We start from the raw sequence: 18,135 nt of genomic DNA on the forward strand, positions 1-18,135 counted from the left end.
CTATATCCCCTTAGCTAACACCTCTGAGAACCAACATACTATTAGGTAATAATACTATCAGAAATGTTCTTTTTAATTGCATTGTTTATTTTGAATTAGTATTAGAGTCAAAATTTAAAAGAGTGTAACTCCCAATCACACCCTCCCTGTGGTAACCAGTGTTAAAATCAGTGCTGCCGTGTTTCTCACGGGGCTTCTCTGAACTCGGGGCTCTCAGCCTCGCACTAGAGGACTGTTCTCGCAGGCTGTTCACCAGCATTCTTGGCTCCTACCCACTAGATTGCCAGCAGCAGCAGTGTGACGACCTAAAATGTCTCCAGATATTGCCAATGTCCCCTGCAAGGCATCCCCTCACCCCACCGCTCCAGATATGTTTTTGGTTTTTATTTGTGTGTGTGTATCAGTGTCACCCACACATAAAAATAGTAGCATTCTGAACCATACATTTTTCACTGACCTCAGAGGTCATCTTGTTAGGATTATTCAGGATGTCTAATTGATAGCTTATTCTTAAACAAATCTCTTTGTGTAGTGCATATATGGCATCACTCAGTACCCTGATTTTTATTAAAATTAGATTATATGAGAAACATTTCTCTTCTTTCATTGATTCCTTCCTAAAATTAATAGGGGTAAAAACGCTTAATGTCACAAATCTGGCTATTCATCCACATTCAGTCTTAGTATATTAATGACTTCATTCCTCACTTAAAGATACTCAATTTACTGGAAAAAATATGCCTGGCCCTGGGCAGTTGACTTAGTAGTAGAGCATCGGCCTGGCATGTGGAAGTCCCAGTTTCAGTCCCACCCAGGGCACACAGGAGAAACGACCATCTGCTTCTCCACCCCTCCCCTTCTCCTTTGTCTCTCTCTCTTCCCCTCCTGCAGCCGGGGCTCCATTGGAACAAAATTGGCCCAGGCACTGAGGATGGCTCCATGGCCTCTGCCTCAGGTGCTAGAATGGCTCTGGTTGCAACAGAGCATCACCCTGTAGTGGGCTTGCCGGATGGATCTCGGTCGGATACATGCAGGAGTCTGTCTCTCTGCCTCCCTGCTTCTCACTTAAAAAAAAAAAAAAAGCCTGAAAGTGCTTTTAAAAATATATCTTTTACCTCTGTATATTGTCCAGTGGGAACCAATAACCAATAGCATTCACAAGCAAAATATTAAATTTGATTTACCTTTTAGAAACTTAAATTTCTTAAGAAGATCAGCACCTACAAAAGAGTCACAGAGGTACAAGAGGAGTCCACTGAAAAACACCCCTTCACAGTTGACATTGCTGGAGTGGGGTCTGGAGCTGATGTAGCATATGGCCACCTGGAATAGTCAAGCGGAAGCAGCATGGGCATTTCAAAAGCAAGCAGTATGTCTGCACGTTAGCTGAACAAGTCAGTGTCTTCTTTTTTAGCTGTCTATTTCAGGGTAAGGTAAAGGAGGTAAATTTTTTACTGAAAAATAGGTTGGTTATTTAAGTTTTGCACCTCTATTCAGTATGCCAAGTTTTGACCTATTTAAAGCTGCTCTTGTTATTTCTCATAATAAAGGATGGCTATGAAAGAATTAGCAAACAAAATAAGCCCCTCCCTCTAAGAGTGTTTATAAAATTAAGGAAACCCACCTTCACAAAAAGGCATACTGAAGAAAGATTCACTGTTTACATGACCTTATTAATGCAAAAAAAAGATTTTGATCAACTTTTCATATAGACTTAAATTTTCAATTAGAAGCTTCAAACTGTAGGAATTAAAATTTTTAACTCTAGAGGCTGACAGGGATTCAAGCTCTACAGGGCGGGGAGTTGGAGAGATTGAGCAAAAAAAAGAAGAAACTCATGGCACAGAGGACAGTGCCATGGCCAGAGGGTGGAGCGGGGAGGTGGGGGGCAGGCGGGAAGTGGTGATGGATGGAGACTTGACTTGGGAGTGAACACACAGTACAGTGTACACAGATGATGAGTTGTGGAATTGTGCACCTGAAACCTGTATCATTTTGTTAACCATTGTCACCCCAATAAATTCAATAAAAACTTTTTAAAAAATGTGTAGGAAAAAAAAAACTGCGTAAATTTAAAAATAAGTTTTTAGCTCTATATGACTTTCCTGTACAGAAGATAACTTCACAGAAATTACAGGTAAGTGAATAAGGTAGTTGGGAGATCTTGAGAACAATGGAATGACAAAGTGTGGGCAGGCCGCTTGGGTTCCAGCACTGACTCCTGTGTTCAGTAGCTGTACGACTGAGCAGACTGCTCCATGGTGCTATACCTCAGCTTCCTTCTCTGTAGAGATGATGGCAGGACCTGGCTCACGGTATTTTGTGAATTAATATAAACACTGAGCAGGTGTTCAGTGGGGGTTGCTGCTCTGACTAGTACTGGTATGGAGATTCTCTTGTCCAGCACCCAGAGCTCCGGACCCTGGGCTGGAGGAATCGCAAGACCTGGACAAGTATTGTAACTGCCACAGATAACATTGGAAGGCATTGCTACATCTGCTGAAATAATGTAAGGTTCCTTCTACTTCTTAAAAGCTGCTTTTTCTAGTCGACTTTGAGAATATAAAATGTTTTACAGTGTTAGATTTTAAAAATCAGTTTCCAAGGTTAAATACGGTTGAATTTTAGTCTTTAAAACGTTGTTTGGCAATATATGCAAAGAAAACAGCTGAGAAGGAACTAGTACCAAAATGTTGCTGCTCCCGTTGCAAGTGACTTTGTTTTCTAATTTATACCTTTCAATTCTTTAGAGGGAGGATATGTTACTGAATAGAATAAAATAGGATATTTTAAAACAATGCTAATCTTAAGGGAAAGTTTAATGGCAGAAGCCCTTAAAGTCCAGAAGGCTATCAGTGGGTAGAACCTAATGGTACAAAAGTTGCAAATTTTTTAAACTAAAATTAATGGGAGAACTTGAGACAGAGGAGAAAGAATGAAAAATAAGGAAATCATGAAAAAGAAATAAGTCCAGGAGTGGAAATGCTATAAAGGTGTTCCTTGATACCTAAATTGTTAAGGAATCATTGAACTCTTCTCATATGCCTAAAACAGTGGCTGAGGCCTAGCTCACGGTCTTGGGGAGAAACACCACGTGGTTAGATTAGCGCCTGGTACATGGAATGAAAAGAAGGAGCAAGCAGCTGCTCCGCCCAGCCCAGCGCGGCCTCTCAGCGAGGCTGGCGGAGCTCGGCTTGGTGTGCTCACTGGGTGACTGGAGCAATGAAACAGGTATGGGGAAGGTCAGTTACTGCCTCTTGTGTGAGCCTCTGCACACAGTCTGTCGTAGGCTCTTTGGGTCTCCATGTGAGTTTTCAAATGGGAGCTAAAATGGGAAAGAAATGGGCGGAGCGGGGGAGGCACCATACTAGCCCACGCCCCCTTTACCTCGGGTCCGATGTTAAGGTAGCAGTCAACAGCTAACACAGGACTCCTGAAGTTACGGATGGCTTTGGGGAAGAGTTTGTAGGAGGCGTGCTGAAGGAACTTCTCCAGGAGAAACTGCGCAGGGGCTGCCAGTAACGTGTGTTCACTGTCAGGAGCACAGACGTACTGAAGGGGCGAGATGGGCGCTAAGCTCTCTGACACCTGAAATCAGAGCCGAGATGATCATGGGAAATGTGTCCATCACTGGGTGAAACAGGCAAGGAAACACTGCGTTTCCCCCAACAGACCCCAAATCATAGTACAACAGTGACTTGTAAGTCTGTCTGTCATTCAGCTAGATTACAGCTTTTCCACTTAGTACAGAGCGGTACTGTCGGATCTAATAATTTGCACACAGCAAGAGGAGGAGACGATGGAAAAGTAGGCTTCTCTGGAAGCTATTGTACTTGGCAAATACGTTGCGAGGACTGCTAAGAGGCCTTCTATAGTGCTCTAGATGTGGATAGGATAAATCCCATCCAACACGACCAGAAAAACGAAAAGCAAACGTTTCTAAGCTCCACTGTGGATCCCATATATTATAAATGATTACATATTACTAAATCTCAAGTAGAAAAGGATAGGCCCATGGAATTTATACCCTTAACAGGACTCGATCTGTTACTTTTTTAAAAATTCTATTTATTTCTTACAGAGACAGAGGGTGAGTCAGAGAGAGGGATAGACAGGGACAGATAGGAACGGAGAGAGATGAGAAGCATCGATCATTAGTTTTTTATTGCGCGTCGCAACACCTTAGTTGTTCATTGATTGCTTTCTCATATGTGCCTTGACCGTGGGCCTTCAGCAGACCGAGTAAACCCCTGCTGGAGCCAGCGACCTTAGGTTCAAGCTGGTGGGCTTTTGCTCAAACCAGATGAGCCCGCACTCAAGCTGGCGATCTCGGGGTCTCGAACCTGGGTCCTCTGCATCCCAGTCCGACGCTCTATCCACTGCGCCACCGCCTGGTCAGGCTCGATCTGTTACTTTTTAAAATAATTTTTAAATTTTCAATTACAGTTGACATACAATATTAGATTCAGGTGTAAACCTGCGATTTAGACATTATGTAACTTACTAAGTGATCATCCTGATAAATCTCACACACCCGTGACACTATATACATGTTACTAGAATAGTATTGACTGTACTCCCTGTGCTGTACTTAACATCCTCATGACTATTCTGTAACTACCAATCTGCACTTAATCCTCTCACCTTTTTCACCGGCTCCCCCCCCCCCCCCCCAATCTGGCAACTGTCAAAATGTTCTCTATCTATGAGGCTGTTTCTGTTCTGCTTGTTCATTTATTTTGTTTTTTAGGTTCCATTGTTGATATGTATTTATTGCCATCTTATATTTTTTATCTTCTTTTTCTTCATCTTAACATCCTTGAACATTACATGTAATACTGGTTTGGTGGTGATGAACTCCTTTAGCTTTTTCTTGTCTTGAAGCTCTTTATCTGTCCTTTGCTTTTTAATGATAGCCTTGCTGGATAGAGTAATCTTGGTTGTAGGTCCTGTAGGTCCTGGCTTTTCATCACTTTGAGCATTTCTTGCCTGTCCCTTCTGGCCTGCAAAGTTTCTGTTGAGCAGTCAATCAGCTGATGGCCTTATGGGAGTTCCCTTGTAGGTAACTGCTTTTCTCTTGTTACTTTTAAGATTTCCTCTTTGGGCCCTGGCCAGGTAGCTCGGTTGGTTAGAGCATTGTCCTGATACACCAATTGTGGGTTCAGTTTCCATCAGGGCATATACAAGAGTCAATAAATACATAAATAAGTGGAACAACAAATCAATAAAGATTTTTTTGTCTTTAACCTTTTGCATTTTGCTTATGATGTATATTGGTATGGGCCTCTTTGGGTTCACCTTGTTTTGGATTCTGTGCTTCCTAGATTTGTATGTCTTTTTCTTTCATCAGGTTAGGGAAGTATTCCCGTCATTATTTGTTCAAAAAGGTTTTCAGTTTTTTGCTTGTTCCTCTTTCTGACACCTTCATGATGTGAATGTTGGTATACTTGAAGCTGTCCCAGAGGTTCCTTACACTATCCTCATTTTTTAAATTCTTTTTTCTTTTTGCTGTTCTACTTAGGTGTTTTCTGCTTCCTTATCATCCAAATCCCTGATATGACCCTCTGCTTCACCTACCACACTGTTGATTTCCTGTAATGTATTTTTCATTTCAGTTAATGTATTCTTCATTTCTGAGTGGTTCCTTTCTATGTTTTCTAGTTCTGGGGTGTTTTTTTTTTTTTTTTTTTTTTTTTTTTTTGTATTTTTCTGAAGCTGGAAACGGAGAGACAGTCAGACAGATTCCCGCATGCGCCTGACTGGGATCCACCCAGCATGCCCACCAGGGGGCGATGCTCTGCCCATCCGGGGCGTCGCTCTGTTGCGACCAGAGCCACTCTAGCGCCTGGGGCAGAGGCCAAGGAGCCATCCCCAGCGCCTGGGCCATCTTTGCTCCAATGGAGCCTCACTGCAGGAGGGGAAGAGAGAGACAGAGAGGAAGGAGAGGGGGAGGGGTGGAGAAGCAGATGGGCGCTTCTCCTGTGTGCCCTGGCCGGGAATCGAACCCGGGACTTCTGCACGCCAGGCCGACGCTCTACCACCGAGCCAACCGGCCAGGGCCTCTAGTTCTGTTTTTATGTTTCCTATCTCTGTTGAAGTTCGTTTTTTTTTTCTTTTGAGAAAGAGAGAGGGAAGACAGGAAGGGAGAGAGATGAGAAGCATCAACTCATAGTTGTGGCACTTTAGTTGTTCATTGATTGCTTGCTTGTATGTGCCTTGACTGGGGAGCTCCAACTGCGCCAATGACCCCTTGCTCAAGCCAGCGACCTTGGGCTTCAAGCCAGCGACCATGGGGTTATGTCTGTGATCCCATGCTGAAGCCAGCAAACCCCACACTCGAGGTAGCGACCTTGGGGTTTTGAACATGGGTCCTCACCATTCCAGGCTGTTGCTCTATACTCCGAGCCACTGCTTGGTCAGGCTCTGTTGGAGTTCTTCTTGAGATCATTGAGCATCCTTATAATCAATGTTTTGAACTCTTCATGTGGTCGATTGCTTGTCTCCATTTTGTTTAGTCCTTTTTCTGGAGTTCTGTTCTGTTCTTTCACCTGGGACGTTTCTTGTCCCCTCATTCTGGCAGCATCGCTGTGTTGGCTCGGTGTGTTAGAGCTGCTGTGTCTCCTAGGCTTGGTAGGGTTTCCTTAGGTGTTCTGTAGGGTCCAGGGGCACAGCCTCCCTGATAGCCCAAGCTGGGCACTCCAGGTGTGTACCCCCATATGGGCTGTGCACTCCCTCTTGTAGTTGCTCCTTCATTGCTGTTGGCACATCAATGGGAGGGATTTGCCCCCAGGCTGATTGGCTGCAAGGACTGGCTGCAACCACTGACCACTGTGGAGGATCGGCTGTGCAGGGGCCCACCCCACAAAGCAGGACTTCACGGGGGGCACTGGTGCCCTCTGAGTCCGCCCCTTCAGTGTGACACTTGTGAAGGCTGCTGGGTTGCTTCAGTGTGGTCTAAAGTAGTCCCATGTGTGTACTGGCTCTGGGACCTCTCAGGAGGTATAGGCCAAAGTCAGCTGCCACCTGTGTTCTGCCCAGGGCCACCTGGCCTCAGCTACAAAGCATATGGCTTCTACTTGTGCTGGGTTTGGAGGTGCCCAGGTGAAGCCAAGCTGTGAACCAAGGCTGGCAGCTGCCAAGGCGTGGGGTCACTTAGCGAGTGCTACAGGCACACTGAGGCCAGATGCTGCTTGTTTGAGAGAATTTAGGAAAGTCTGAAGCAGCAGCCAAGTCAAGCTGTTCAATGGAAAAGCCACTGAAATAGCTCGGATGGGCCTGCAGGTTGGGTGGGGGTCTCAGGGAATCATGGGAGAGGCATTGAACAGTGTGAGCCAGGTTGATGAAGATCAGACATGGCTGCCTCCTGGCTTTGTGGGGAGGCAGTCCCAGAAAAGGAACACTGGCCTCTTCCCACACTTGTCTGGCCGAAAGCTGCCCCTGCTCTTGCCTTGATGCCAGACAATTCACTTCTCTCCATATGTCCCTGGTTCCTTTCAAGTTGCTGGCCTGGAACTCAGAGGGCATAAGTCTCAGTAAGTCTGTGCCCAGGCCCTTTAAGAGCAACTATCTAGGACTGCAGCCACCCTCCTCACTCAGCCACAGGCCTCGCTGGTTTTTATAGTCAGAAGGTAAGGGACTTCTTCTCTTGCTGGCACTGGAACCCTGGGCTGGGGGTTGTGGGGCTGGAGCCCCTTGTGCCTTTGTGGGGACCGCTGCAGCAGAAGCAGTCTGTTCTGCATCTCTGTCTCTCCTACCAGTCTCAGTGTGGCTTCTTTAATTCCCTAGTTGTAGGACTTCCATTCAGCCAGATGTCAGGTGGTTCTGAGTGATAGTTGTTTTCTAGTTTACTTGTAATTTCTATTTGCTTGTGGGAGGATTTGAGTACTGCATTTACCTACGCTGCCATCCTGACTGGAAGTCTCTGAGCTGCTAGTTTATTTTTTCTTTTTTAAGATTTTATTTATTCATTTTAGAGAGGAGAGAGAGAGAGAAAAATAGAGAGAGAAGGGGGGAGGAGCAGGAAGCATTGACTCCCATATGTGCCTTGACCAGCAAGCCCAGGGTTTCGAACTGGTGACCTCAGCTTTCCAGGTTGACACTTTATCCACTGTGCCACCACAGGTCAGGCTTTTTTTTTTTTTTTTAAGTGTGAGGAGGAAAGATAGACTCCCACATGCACCCTGACTGGGACCCACTGGGCAACACTGTCTGGGGTCAATGCTCAAGTACTGAGCTATCCTTAGCACCTAAGGCTGATGCGCTTGGACCAACCAAGCCATCCTAAGTGCCTGGGCCTGAAACTCGAGCTAATTTAGCCATTAGCTATTGGAGAAGAGAGAAGGGGGGGGGGTGGAGAATCACATAGTCGCTTCCCCTGTGTGTCCTGACTGGGAATCAAACATGAGACATCAGTATGCTGGCTGACACTCTGTCCTGAGCCAGTCGGCCAGGGCCTGCTACTTTCTTGACAAGCATCTTTTTTTTTTTTTTTAAGAAGACTGCAACCTTTTCTCTTTTTTTTTAGATTTTATTTATTCATTTTAGAGAGAGGAAACAGAGAAAGAGAGACACAGAGAGAGAACAGGGGGAGGAGCAGAAAGCATCAACTCCCATATGTACCTTGACCAGGCAAGCCCGGGGTTTTGAACCGGTGACCTCAGCATTCCAGGTCAACACTTTACCCACTGCACCACCACGGGTCAGGCTACAAGCATCATCTTGATTGACATTTCTTATTTTCTTTTTCAGTTTCTTTTCTTTTTTATTCTTCTTGTTGATTTACATTTCCCACGTATTACATAAAGAATGTACAAATGTTAACTTTGCTGATTTAAGAATACAGGATGTTAAGTTTGAAACTGAATCTTTGATGGAGTTGTTAAGCCTTAAAACTAAGAAGAGGTAATTTTGTTCAATTTTTAAATTTTATGTCCGGCTGCAGATGATTCCTCAGGAAGGGAATTCAGACTACAAACCTGGCAGGAAGGACTGACTCCCTGGGTTACCTCATTTTCTAATCAAGCGGCAAGTGCTTGATGCCGGTACATAGTAACTCCGACATGAATAAGAAACCATCTTCATGGCAACAGTAGAATGAAGCTTACAAACTTACCACGATCTTTGGTTTAATGATAAAGTCCCTTTGCCCTCCAACCTGAACTCGTTTCTTCATGAAACTGAAGTTATTAAAGCGGCAGATGAGCAGGCCACTGCTGTGTGTTCTTAGGTTAAAGTCAACATCTTCACAGAAATACCTAAATCATAATCATAACGACAGGTTTGTTTGGCTACCTTTCACACCTCAACCATGATAACGACACACGGAGAACTGCGTGTCAGAGGTCAAGAGACGGCCTCAAACAGAACCAAGCTCGCCTGCTCGTGGAGCTGGCCCTCAGCACTGGCCCGCCACGTGCCCCACCCCCACTTGGGTATTAGGGTCATTAAACGAAGGATGGGGGCGGTGACTTTGGGCCCAGACATTCCACAGGGCCTTAGGCGTCCCGAATAGAACTGTCGTGTACGTTCTGGACACTCGTGCAAGGCAGGAGTGCACGGTGCTCCGTTTTTAAATCCTGTCTTCAAATAGGATGAAGCATCTAACAAAGTTAAAAGAGGTGAAATAGCTACAGAGTGTTCTAGTAGCTACAGGGTTAGGTGTTGACAGGCGAGGGACTATATGGTCCCTGGCATGTCTCCTCTTGGCCATCTCAGGTTTCCAGGATATGGACATCATTAATGCAGGAGGCACGGCCAAGGTGAGCCTGCCCACTCATCCCCTCTCCCGCTCTCTCCTACAGGGTCCAGGTCTCCGGGTCTTACTAACGTTTGGGGAAAGTGATTACTTTCTGCGTTCTGAGAGTGAATGAAGAATTAACCTTCGGTGGGTTCATGGGTCTACACACTGATTGATGTTGGTTCAACAATTTTTGTTAAATAATTAAACATTACTTTTCAAAGCGTTTTATGTCGTAACACCTGTTAAGGGTTTGGGTCAGTTTGAAGGCAGGTGAAGGGACACTTTGGAGCCTGTGATTCCCCTTTCTCCTTGTCCACTAAAAGAGGTTCTCAGTTTTCAGTTAAAGACGGAAACAGGAATAAAAACCATTGAAGAGGCCAGAGCTGGGCAGAAACAGTGTCTGGGATTGTTTACCGCCGGAGGCCAGACCTACCTGTTGAAGTCATACTGCACGTTCTGCGTCAAGTCTATGTTGAGCAAAATGAAGTCGTGCACGTGGCACCTGGAGAACGGGGCCTGCAGCCCCTGGGAGGCCAGCCTGCTGCTCCATTTCTGCACTCCCAGGATGGCATAGTGGATAATTTTGGGTGTCGCTTCAATGTGCTGTAAGACACTCTTCAAGGACACATTCTTACTGGAAACTCCGGCTTCCATGGATTGGCTATGAAATTTACATAAGATAGCAATAAATATTACTGAAGATAGGGTCACCTATGAAGGGTCAGCACTACTATATACGATATTAATATCTGTAAGAAATAATTAGCTCATTTGCATTCTATTAGCCGAGAATGGATGGGGCATCTGGCCGTTTTCATGCTGCCCGACACCGCTAACTTTCAGAGGCCGCCTTCTGGGGGTGGGGCGTGTCACTCTTAACCCGGAGAGAGAAACCCAGCCCGTTTCAAAGCGAATAGAGCAGGGAGTTACCAAAGACTGGGAGCCAGAGGAGAGAAGGATACAAGTACACGTCCCAGTTCTGGTAATTACAGTAGAATAAAGAAACAGTTGAGAACTTTGCCAGCTTCAAACCCACAGTGGAAACTGGGTCACTAAATCACAACGTTTGCACTGGAAGGGCCTAGAGATCTCTCTGCACAATGTTTCAATGAGGGGTTGGACATTTTGGGGCCATTTCTTAGGTTGGAGTTTGCCAGTTTTAGTATTTGTAGACCCCTCACCACTATCCCAGGAGGAGAACCACTGATTTTGGCCCAGTTATAATTTTATAGGTGATAGAATCAGGACAGGTGAAGAAACTTTCCTTTTTCATCCACATAACGTAGCTGAGGCTAGAAAGCAGGTTTCCTGATTTAGAAGCCAGGAAACTTTCTAAATAAACCATACTCGCAACAAACTTTTATAGCTAGCGAAAGCCATGGTGCAGAAATACCCAGGAATTGAATGCCATACTGAAAGTCTAAATTAAAAACAAACTGTCTAGTGCCAGTGGTCCCCTGGCTGACTGCTCTGCTCTGCAAAGCTGGACTCTTATTTACTTCCCTGCACAACCGCAGCCAAGGAAAGGATCTTCTCAGTCGCGTGGGTCACAGGCCCCGGGAACTGCGTGGGAGGTGCCGCTACCTGGTCTGCTCCTGAACACTGTGAATGTTCCACAGGACACAGGAGTCATCCATCACCACGATGAACGGCCAGACGCACTGGCGTTTAATTCCCAGCTCTTCCAGGCGGTTCCTTTCCAGTTCCAGGTTGTGATAGGACAGCTCCTTGATTAGAAACCTGGCAGCACCTGGAAGGGAACATAACCACGGCTGCACACCCTCCCCTCGGGCGTGGCCGAAGCCCCACAGACGGATCACGCCTGTTCACATGGTGACCACTTCAGGTGGGGGTCAGAGTTCAGAGCACACATTAGTGAAGGTAAGAATCACAGAGGCAGTCGGGTTGTTTTTAGTTTTTATTTATTGATTTGAGAGAGAGAGACAGGAGCGTTGAGCTGTTCCTGTCTGCGCCCTGACCGGGGGTGGAAACTAGCTGTGCTTTGGGATGTCGCTCTAACTAGCCAAGCTATCCAGTCAAAACAGAGGAAGTCTTTTTTAAATGTAGATTCCTAGAGCCCATCACCAGAGAGTCACCTGAGCCCATGTGATGAGAGGACAAAAACCAGAAATGTATTTGATGATAACAGAAGATTCATGAACTACACTGAATATTGAGAAATACCGTTTAAGAATCCAGTTTAGCTGATGTTACCTGTGGGCTTTTCATATATGATCATTCTGTTGAGAGTGCAAACTACTACATCCATTAGAAGGTACATTTTCCTAAACCCTATTACCCTGGATCTGTTCAAACTATGTTCCTGGTTCCTCCACAGACCTAATAGCTTTATCAGCCTCTTCATTCCATCATCTACGTTTTGTCTTCATTTCACGGTGGCCTACTCAAAAGCTTGGCTGATGCCTGGTGATAATCACCTTAATCGCTAACGTCCCTTGAGTTCTTAGCACACTGTCCCCAGCAGGCACTCTCCCGAGCACCACGTGGCTCAGTGAAGTAGATGTGATCGCTGACTGCTTACAGGTGGAGCGGCCACGGCATGGGGGTGGGGTGGGATGGGGGGGTTGTTCAGTGTCACAGTTAGAAAGTGGGGGAATCAGGATTCAAACCTAGACAGCTTAGCTCCATTCTTTCCTACTACTTACTCTACCACATAACCTCTTGCAAAAAAAAAAAAAAAAAAAGACTTAGGGAAAGGATGCCAGTTTCCAGAATCATCTTCAGAGAAGATGCTGCTACCAATTTCCTAAAGCCATCTGAGGGCACGCATTTGTGTAAGCGGCGTAGCCACTGGCTGCAGAGCCTGGCTGCTCCTGGGCAGGACACCGAAGAGGCTGCTCTGAGACCGAGAGCTTCTCGGCATGGCTTTAAGGGACTAACCAGCGATTAAAAAAAATATCCAGTATTCAAGGAACGTTAGCGATTAAGGTGGTGAGTGCCAGGCATCAGCCAAGCTTTTGGGTAGGCCACCGTGAAATGAAGACAAAATGTGGAAGATGGAATGAAGAGGCTGATAAAGCTCTTAGGTCTGTGGAGGAATCAGGAACACAGTTTGAACAGATCCAGGGTAACAGGGTTTAGGAAAATGTACCTTCTAAGACCATGAATGTAGTAGTTTCCGTTCTCAACATAGTAAGGATCATAAAAAGCTCTCATATTTAGTGGTGAAAGATTAATCCTCTAAGTTCGAGAATAAGACAAAGATGCCCACCACTACCACTTCCACTGAACACGGTCCTGGAAATCACAGCCCGAGTAATTAATTAGGCAAGAGGAAATATACCGCACTCCCCATGTATAAGACGCACCTTTTTTGGGAAAAATTTGGGGTCTAAAAACTGGGTGTGCCCTGGCCGGTTGGCTCAGCGGTAGAGCGTCAGCCTGGCGTGCGGGGGACCCGGGTTTGATTCCCGGCCAGGGCACATAGGAGAAGTGCCCATCTGCTTCTCCACCCCCCGCCCCTCTCCTTCCTCTCTGTCTCTCTCTTCCCCTCCCGCAGCCGAGGCTCCATTGGAGCAAAGATGGCCCGGGCACTGGGGATGGCTCCTTGGCCTCTGCCCCAGGCACTAGAGTGGCTCTGGTCACGGCAAAGCGACGCCCCCAGAGGGGCAGAGCATCGCCCCCTGGTGGGCAGAGCGTCGCCCCTGGTGGGTGTGCTGGGTGGATCCCGGTTGGGCGCATGCGGGAGCCTGTCTGACTGTCTCTCCCTATTTCCAGCTTCAGAAAAATACAAAAAAATAAAAAATAAAAAAAATAAAAAAAAATAAAAACTGGGTGCGTCTTAGAAGGTGGTTATAGATTTTTTACTTGCATTTCCCACTTTTTCACACGTTTTTGCACTCATTGTTGAACACAGTGATTCATCATCAGACACAGATGAGGACAAGCTAATGGATGGGAGTTTTGACAGTTATAAGGAGTTGTATGAATTTTATGATGAATAAAACTTGAGTTCAATAAATTTATGTAATACAATTTTTTCCAAATTTTGGGCCCCAAAATTAAGGTGCATCTTATACATGGGATCATCTTATATTGATACATGGGGAAATACGGTAAGGCATCCAAGTTGTAAAGGAAGAAGTAAAAGTATCTGTTGGTAGGCAACACGATCTTGTATGTAGAAAATTTTGTATGTAAAGCTTCCACACACATAAAAAGCTGTTAGAAGTTATAAAGTGCATCAGCAGATACAAATACTCAAAGTCAGTTAACCTAATGAGTAAGCTAATTTTTTTTTAGTCAGAGACAGAGAAGCAGGAAGGAGAAAGAGGAGAAGCATCACTCATAGTTGTGTCACTTTAGTTGTCCATTGGTTGCTTCTCATACGTGCCTCGATGGGGACTCCAGTTGAACCAGTGACCCCTTGCTCAAGCCAGCGACCAGGGGATCATGTCAATGATCCCACACTCAAGCCAGCAACCCTGCGCTCAAGCTGGATGAACCCATGCTCAAGCCAGCTACCTTGGGGTTTTGAACCTGGGACTTCAGCATCCCAGGTCAAGGCTCTATCCACTGCACCACCACCAGTCAGGCCTAATAAGGAAATTAAGAAAACAACTCCATTTATAATAGTATCAAAAAGAATACTATTAGGAATAAATGTTTAATCAAGGAGGCGAAAGATTTGTACACTGAAAAGCACAGAACACTGCAGGAAGAAATGAAGGAAGATACAAATGTTCATGAATTGGAAGACATAAAATTGTTAAGATGTCAATATTACCCAAAGTAGTCTACAGACAATGCAAGCACTATCAAAACCTCAATAATTTTTTTTTTTTTTTTCAGAAATAGGAAAGTCCATCTTTAAATTCATGTGGAATCTCAAGGGACCCTGAATGGCCAAAACATTCCTGAAAAAGAACAAAGTTGGAGGTTTCATGGCTGATTTAAATTTATTACAAAACTACGGTAATCAAAGCAATGTGGTAGTGGCGTAAGGAGAGACATATAGACAAATGGAGTGAAAATACTGAGCCCAGCACTAACTCTTGTATACATTAGGTAAAATGGTTTTTGACAAAGAACATTCAATGGGAAACAAGTTTCTTCAACAAACACAGCTGTGAAAACTGGATATCCACATGTGAAAGGATGAAGTTAGACCCTCACCTCACTCTATGTAAAAAAATTAAAATAAAAATTAAAGGTCTAAATGCAAAAACCAAAACTATAAAACTCTTAGAAGAAAACGGGGAAAAGCTTGATGACATTGGAGTTGACAATCATTTCTTGGATATAACACCAAAAGCACAGGTAATGGAAAAAAAAATCCGATTATATAAAAATTTGAAACTTGTGCAAAGGATACAACCGTGAAAAGGCAACCTATCGATCGGGAGAAGTATTTACAGACCATATGTCTGATGAGGGGCTAGTGTTCAGAACACAGAAAAAACAACAATAAAATCAACCTTATTAAAAGTAGGCAAAACAGGCCCTGGCCGGTTGGCTCAGCGGTAGAGCATCGGCCTGGCGTGCGGGGGACCCGGGTTCGATTCCCGGCCAGGGCACATGGGAGAAGCGCCCATTTGCTTCTCCACCCCCCACCCCCTCCTTCCTCTCTGTCTCTGTCTTCCCCTCCCGCAGCCAAGGCTCCATTGGAGCAAAGATGGCCCGGGCGCTGGGGATGGCTCCTTGGCCTCTGCCCCAGGCGCTAGAGTGGCTCTGGTCACGGCAGAGCGACGCCCCAGAGGGGCAGAGCATCGCCCCCTGGTGGGCAGAGCGTAGCCCCTGGTGGGCGTGCCGGGTGGATCCTGGTCGGGCGCATGCGGGAGTCTGTCTGGCTGTTTCTCCCCGTTTCCAGCTTCAGAAAGAAAAAAAAAAAAAAAAGAAAAGTAGGCAAAACAGCCTGACCATGAGGTGGCACAGTGGATAGAGCGTTGGACTGGGATGCGGAGAACCCAGGTTTGAGACCCCGAGGTCGCCAGCTTGAGCATGGGCTCATCTGGTTTGAGCATGGCTCACCAGCTTCAGTCCAAGGTCGCTGGCTCCAGCAAGAGATTACTCAGTCTGCTGAAGGCCCACGGTCAAGGCACATATGAGAAAGCAATCAATGAACAACTAAGGTGTCACAACGAAAAACTGATGATTGATGCTTCTCATCTCTCTCTGTTTCTGTCTGTCTGTCCCTATCTATCCCTCTCTCTGACTCTCTGTGTAAAAAAAAAAAAAAAAAAAGTAGGCAAAACACTTAAATAGACTCTCCCAAGAAAATAAACAAATGTCTGAAATGCACATGAAAAGATGTATCACTAATCATTAGGGAAATGCAAATCACATCACAGGAAGACCCACCTCACATCCATTAGGATGGCTACTATCAAAGTCTTGGTGGAGGCCCTGGCCGGTTGGCTCAGTGGTAAAGCATCGGCCTGGCGTGCAGAAGTCCCGGGTTCGATTCCCGGCCAGGGCACACAGGAGAGGTGCCCATTTGCTTCTCCACCCCTCCCCCTCTCCTTCCTCTCTGTCTCTCTCTTCCCCTCCCGCAGCCGAGGCTCCATTGGAGCAAAGATGGCCCGGGCACTGGGGATGGCTCCTTGGCCTCTGCCCCAGCGCTAGAGTGGCTCTGGTTGTGGCAGAGCGACGCCCCGGAGGGGCAGAGCATCGCCCCCTGGTGGGCAGAGCGTCGCCCCTGTTGGGCGTGCCGGGTGGATCCCGGTCGGGCGCATGCGGGAGTCTGTCTGACTGTCTCTCCCGGTTTCTAGCTTCAGAAAAATACAAAAAAAATAAATAAAAATAAAAATAAATTAAAGTCTTGGTGGAAAAACTGGAACCATTTTGCACTGTTGGTAGGACTATAAACTTGTACAGAGATTATGGAAAACAGTATATTAATTCCTCAAAAAATTAAAAATGGAATTAAAATATGATTCAGCAAATCCCTCTTCTGGGTATATCCAAAAGGCATGATATTTGTACACCCAAGTTCACAGTAGCCAAAAGGTGGAGAGCAATCCTAGTGTCCATGGATGGATGAAGAGGTAATGAAAATGGGTAGACATACAACGGAATATTTTTTAGCCTTAAAACGGAATTAACGGTACTGAGATTCAGTCTTGCCAGATGGGGAGTTCTAGAGATCGGTTGCACAACAATGTGAATACACTGAACACTGCTGATTTGTACAATTACAAATGGTTAAGATTTATGTTATGTTTCTTAGCACAAGTAAAATAGAAAACAATGTAATTTGCATTTATTTTATTTGCATATATGTTGGCTTCTCTCTCCCCAAATTTGCAAAAATGGCAAAACTGGCACTAAACAAATTCAGGCAGATCTGGGATGAGAAAACGTTTTCATCGAAAGGTCAGTAGGCATCGGAGGGGGTAATTTGAGGGTCCCAGTCACAGAGAAAAAGATTTTAGTTTGTTTGGGGATATGTGCTTTGGGGGAGGATAAAGGACCAGAAATATGTAAATATTTTAATTCACTTGGTATGAAGTTATTACACATGGAAAATTGCATCAAAATAATAAAGCAGTTTTTAAAAATATTTTAGTTCCATATGAAGGCTGAGGTTTAAAGACATGAAAAGGAGTGGAAAGAATAAGAAGTGACGAAAGGTGAGAGATGAACATACAGAGGGAGAGACCGGGGAGGGAGAGAGGAAGGGCAGAAGAGGGGGAACTCCTCAGGTCGCATCTGCTGGTTACTCCAGCTCTGGGCTTGATGTTATCGCTGCTCTCGAAAGTGTTAGACAGCAGCTCTCGGTCTCAGCTCTTCGGAGACTCTGCACTAAGTCAGACACCCACAGAAGCAGATGGGAAAATGACTAAGGGCTATGATGTGGCCCTGGCTGGTTGGTTCAGTGGTAGAGCATTGGCCCAGGTTTGAATCCTGGTCAGGGCACACAGGAGAAGTAACCATCTGCTTCTCTCCCCCTCCCTCTTCCCCTTCTCTCCCTCTTCTTCTCCCATAGCCAGTGGCTCAACTAGTTTGAGCATGGCCCCAGGCGCCGAGGATGCTTAGTGGTCTGAGTGCTGTCAGCCTCAGGTGCTAAAAATAGCTTGGTTGATTCAAGCACCAGCCCTAGATGAGATGCTGGGTGCATCCCAGTCAGGGCACATGTAGAAATCTGTCTATCTCCCTCCTCTCACTTAAAAGAAAAAAGAATTCCCTGCAGGAGGGAACTACAATACAAGATGTGACCAGATGGCACTGCTCCAAACCACTGGACCGAGCTGGAGGTTTCCTGCCTGTGGGAGGGAAATACAGGTGTCCTGGATCCCTTCAGGGCCTCCTGTGCTCTGTCATACATTCGACAACCATGTGCCTTCCCCTGGGAAGCCTCAGCCCACTGCTCTTAAACAGCATGGGGAACAGCAGGAAAGACTTCTTGCAGGCACCCCGCCCCCGGCACTTTTAAG

General features: G+C 45.7%; 2 protein-coding genes across 3 annotated transcripts in view; one reads left to right on the plus strand and one right to left on the minus strand.

Moving 5' to 3' along the window:
• Positions 1 to 9,904, plus strand: part of ESCO1 (establishment of sister chromatid cohesion N-acetyltransferase 1) — a 249,260-nt gene extending 239,356 nt beyond the window's left edge. The window contains exon 12 of the mRNA XM_066353143.1: positions 9,801 to 9,904. Coding sequence (XP_066209240.1) covers positions 9,801 to 9,825 — 25 coding nt within the window. The 3' untranslated portion in view covers positions 9,826 to 9,904. The remainder of the gene's footprint in view (positions 1 to 9,800) is intronic.
• GREB1L (GREB1 like retinoic acid receptor coactivator) overlaps positions 1 to 18,135 on the minus strand; it is a 365,704-nt gene that overhangs the window by 2,816 nt on the left and 344,753 nt on the right. For both annotated transcript variants that reach the window (XM_066353134.1, XM_066353132.1), the window contains 5 exons: positions 11,324 to 11,489; positions 10,173 to 10,400; positions 9,113 to 9,254; positions 3,388 to 3,588; positions 1,185 to 1,323 (listed from right to left, as the gene is read on the minus strand). In XM_066353134.1, coding sequence (XP_066209231.1) covers positions 1,185 to 1,323; positions 3,388 to 3,588; positions 9,113 to 9,254; positions 10,173 to 10,400; positions 11,324 to 11,489 — 876 coding nt within the window. The remainder of the gene's footprint in view (positions 1 to 1,184; positions 1,324 to 3,387; positions 3,589 to 9,112; positions 9,255 to 10,172; positions 10,401 to 11,323; positions 11,490 to 18,135) is intronic.

The sequence above is a fragment of the Saccopteryx leptura genome, chromosome 11 (genome assembly GCF_036850995.1).
Source record: "Saccopteryx leptura isolate mSacLep1 chromosome 11, mSacLep1_pri_phased_curated, whole genome shotgun sequence".
NCBI lineage: Eukaryota > Metazoa > Chordata > Mammalia > Chiroptera > Emballonuridae > Saccopteryx > Saccopteryx leptura.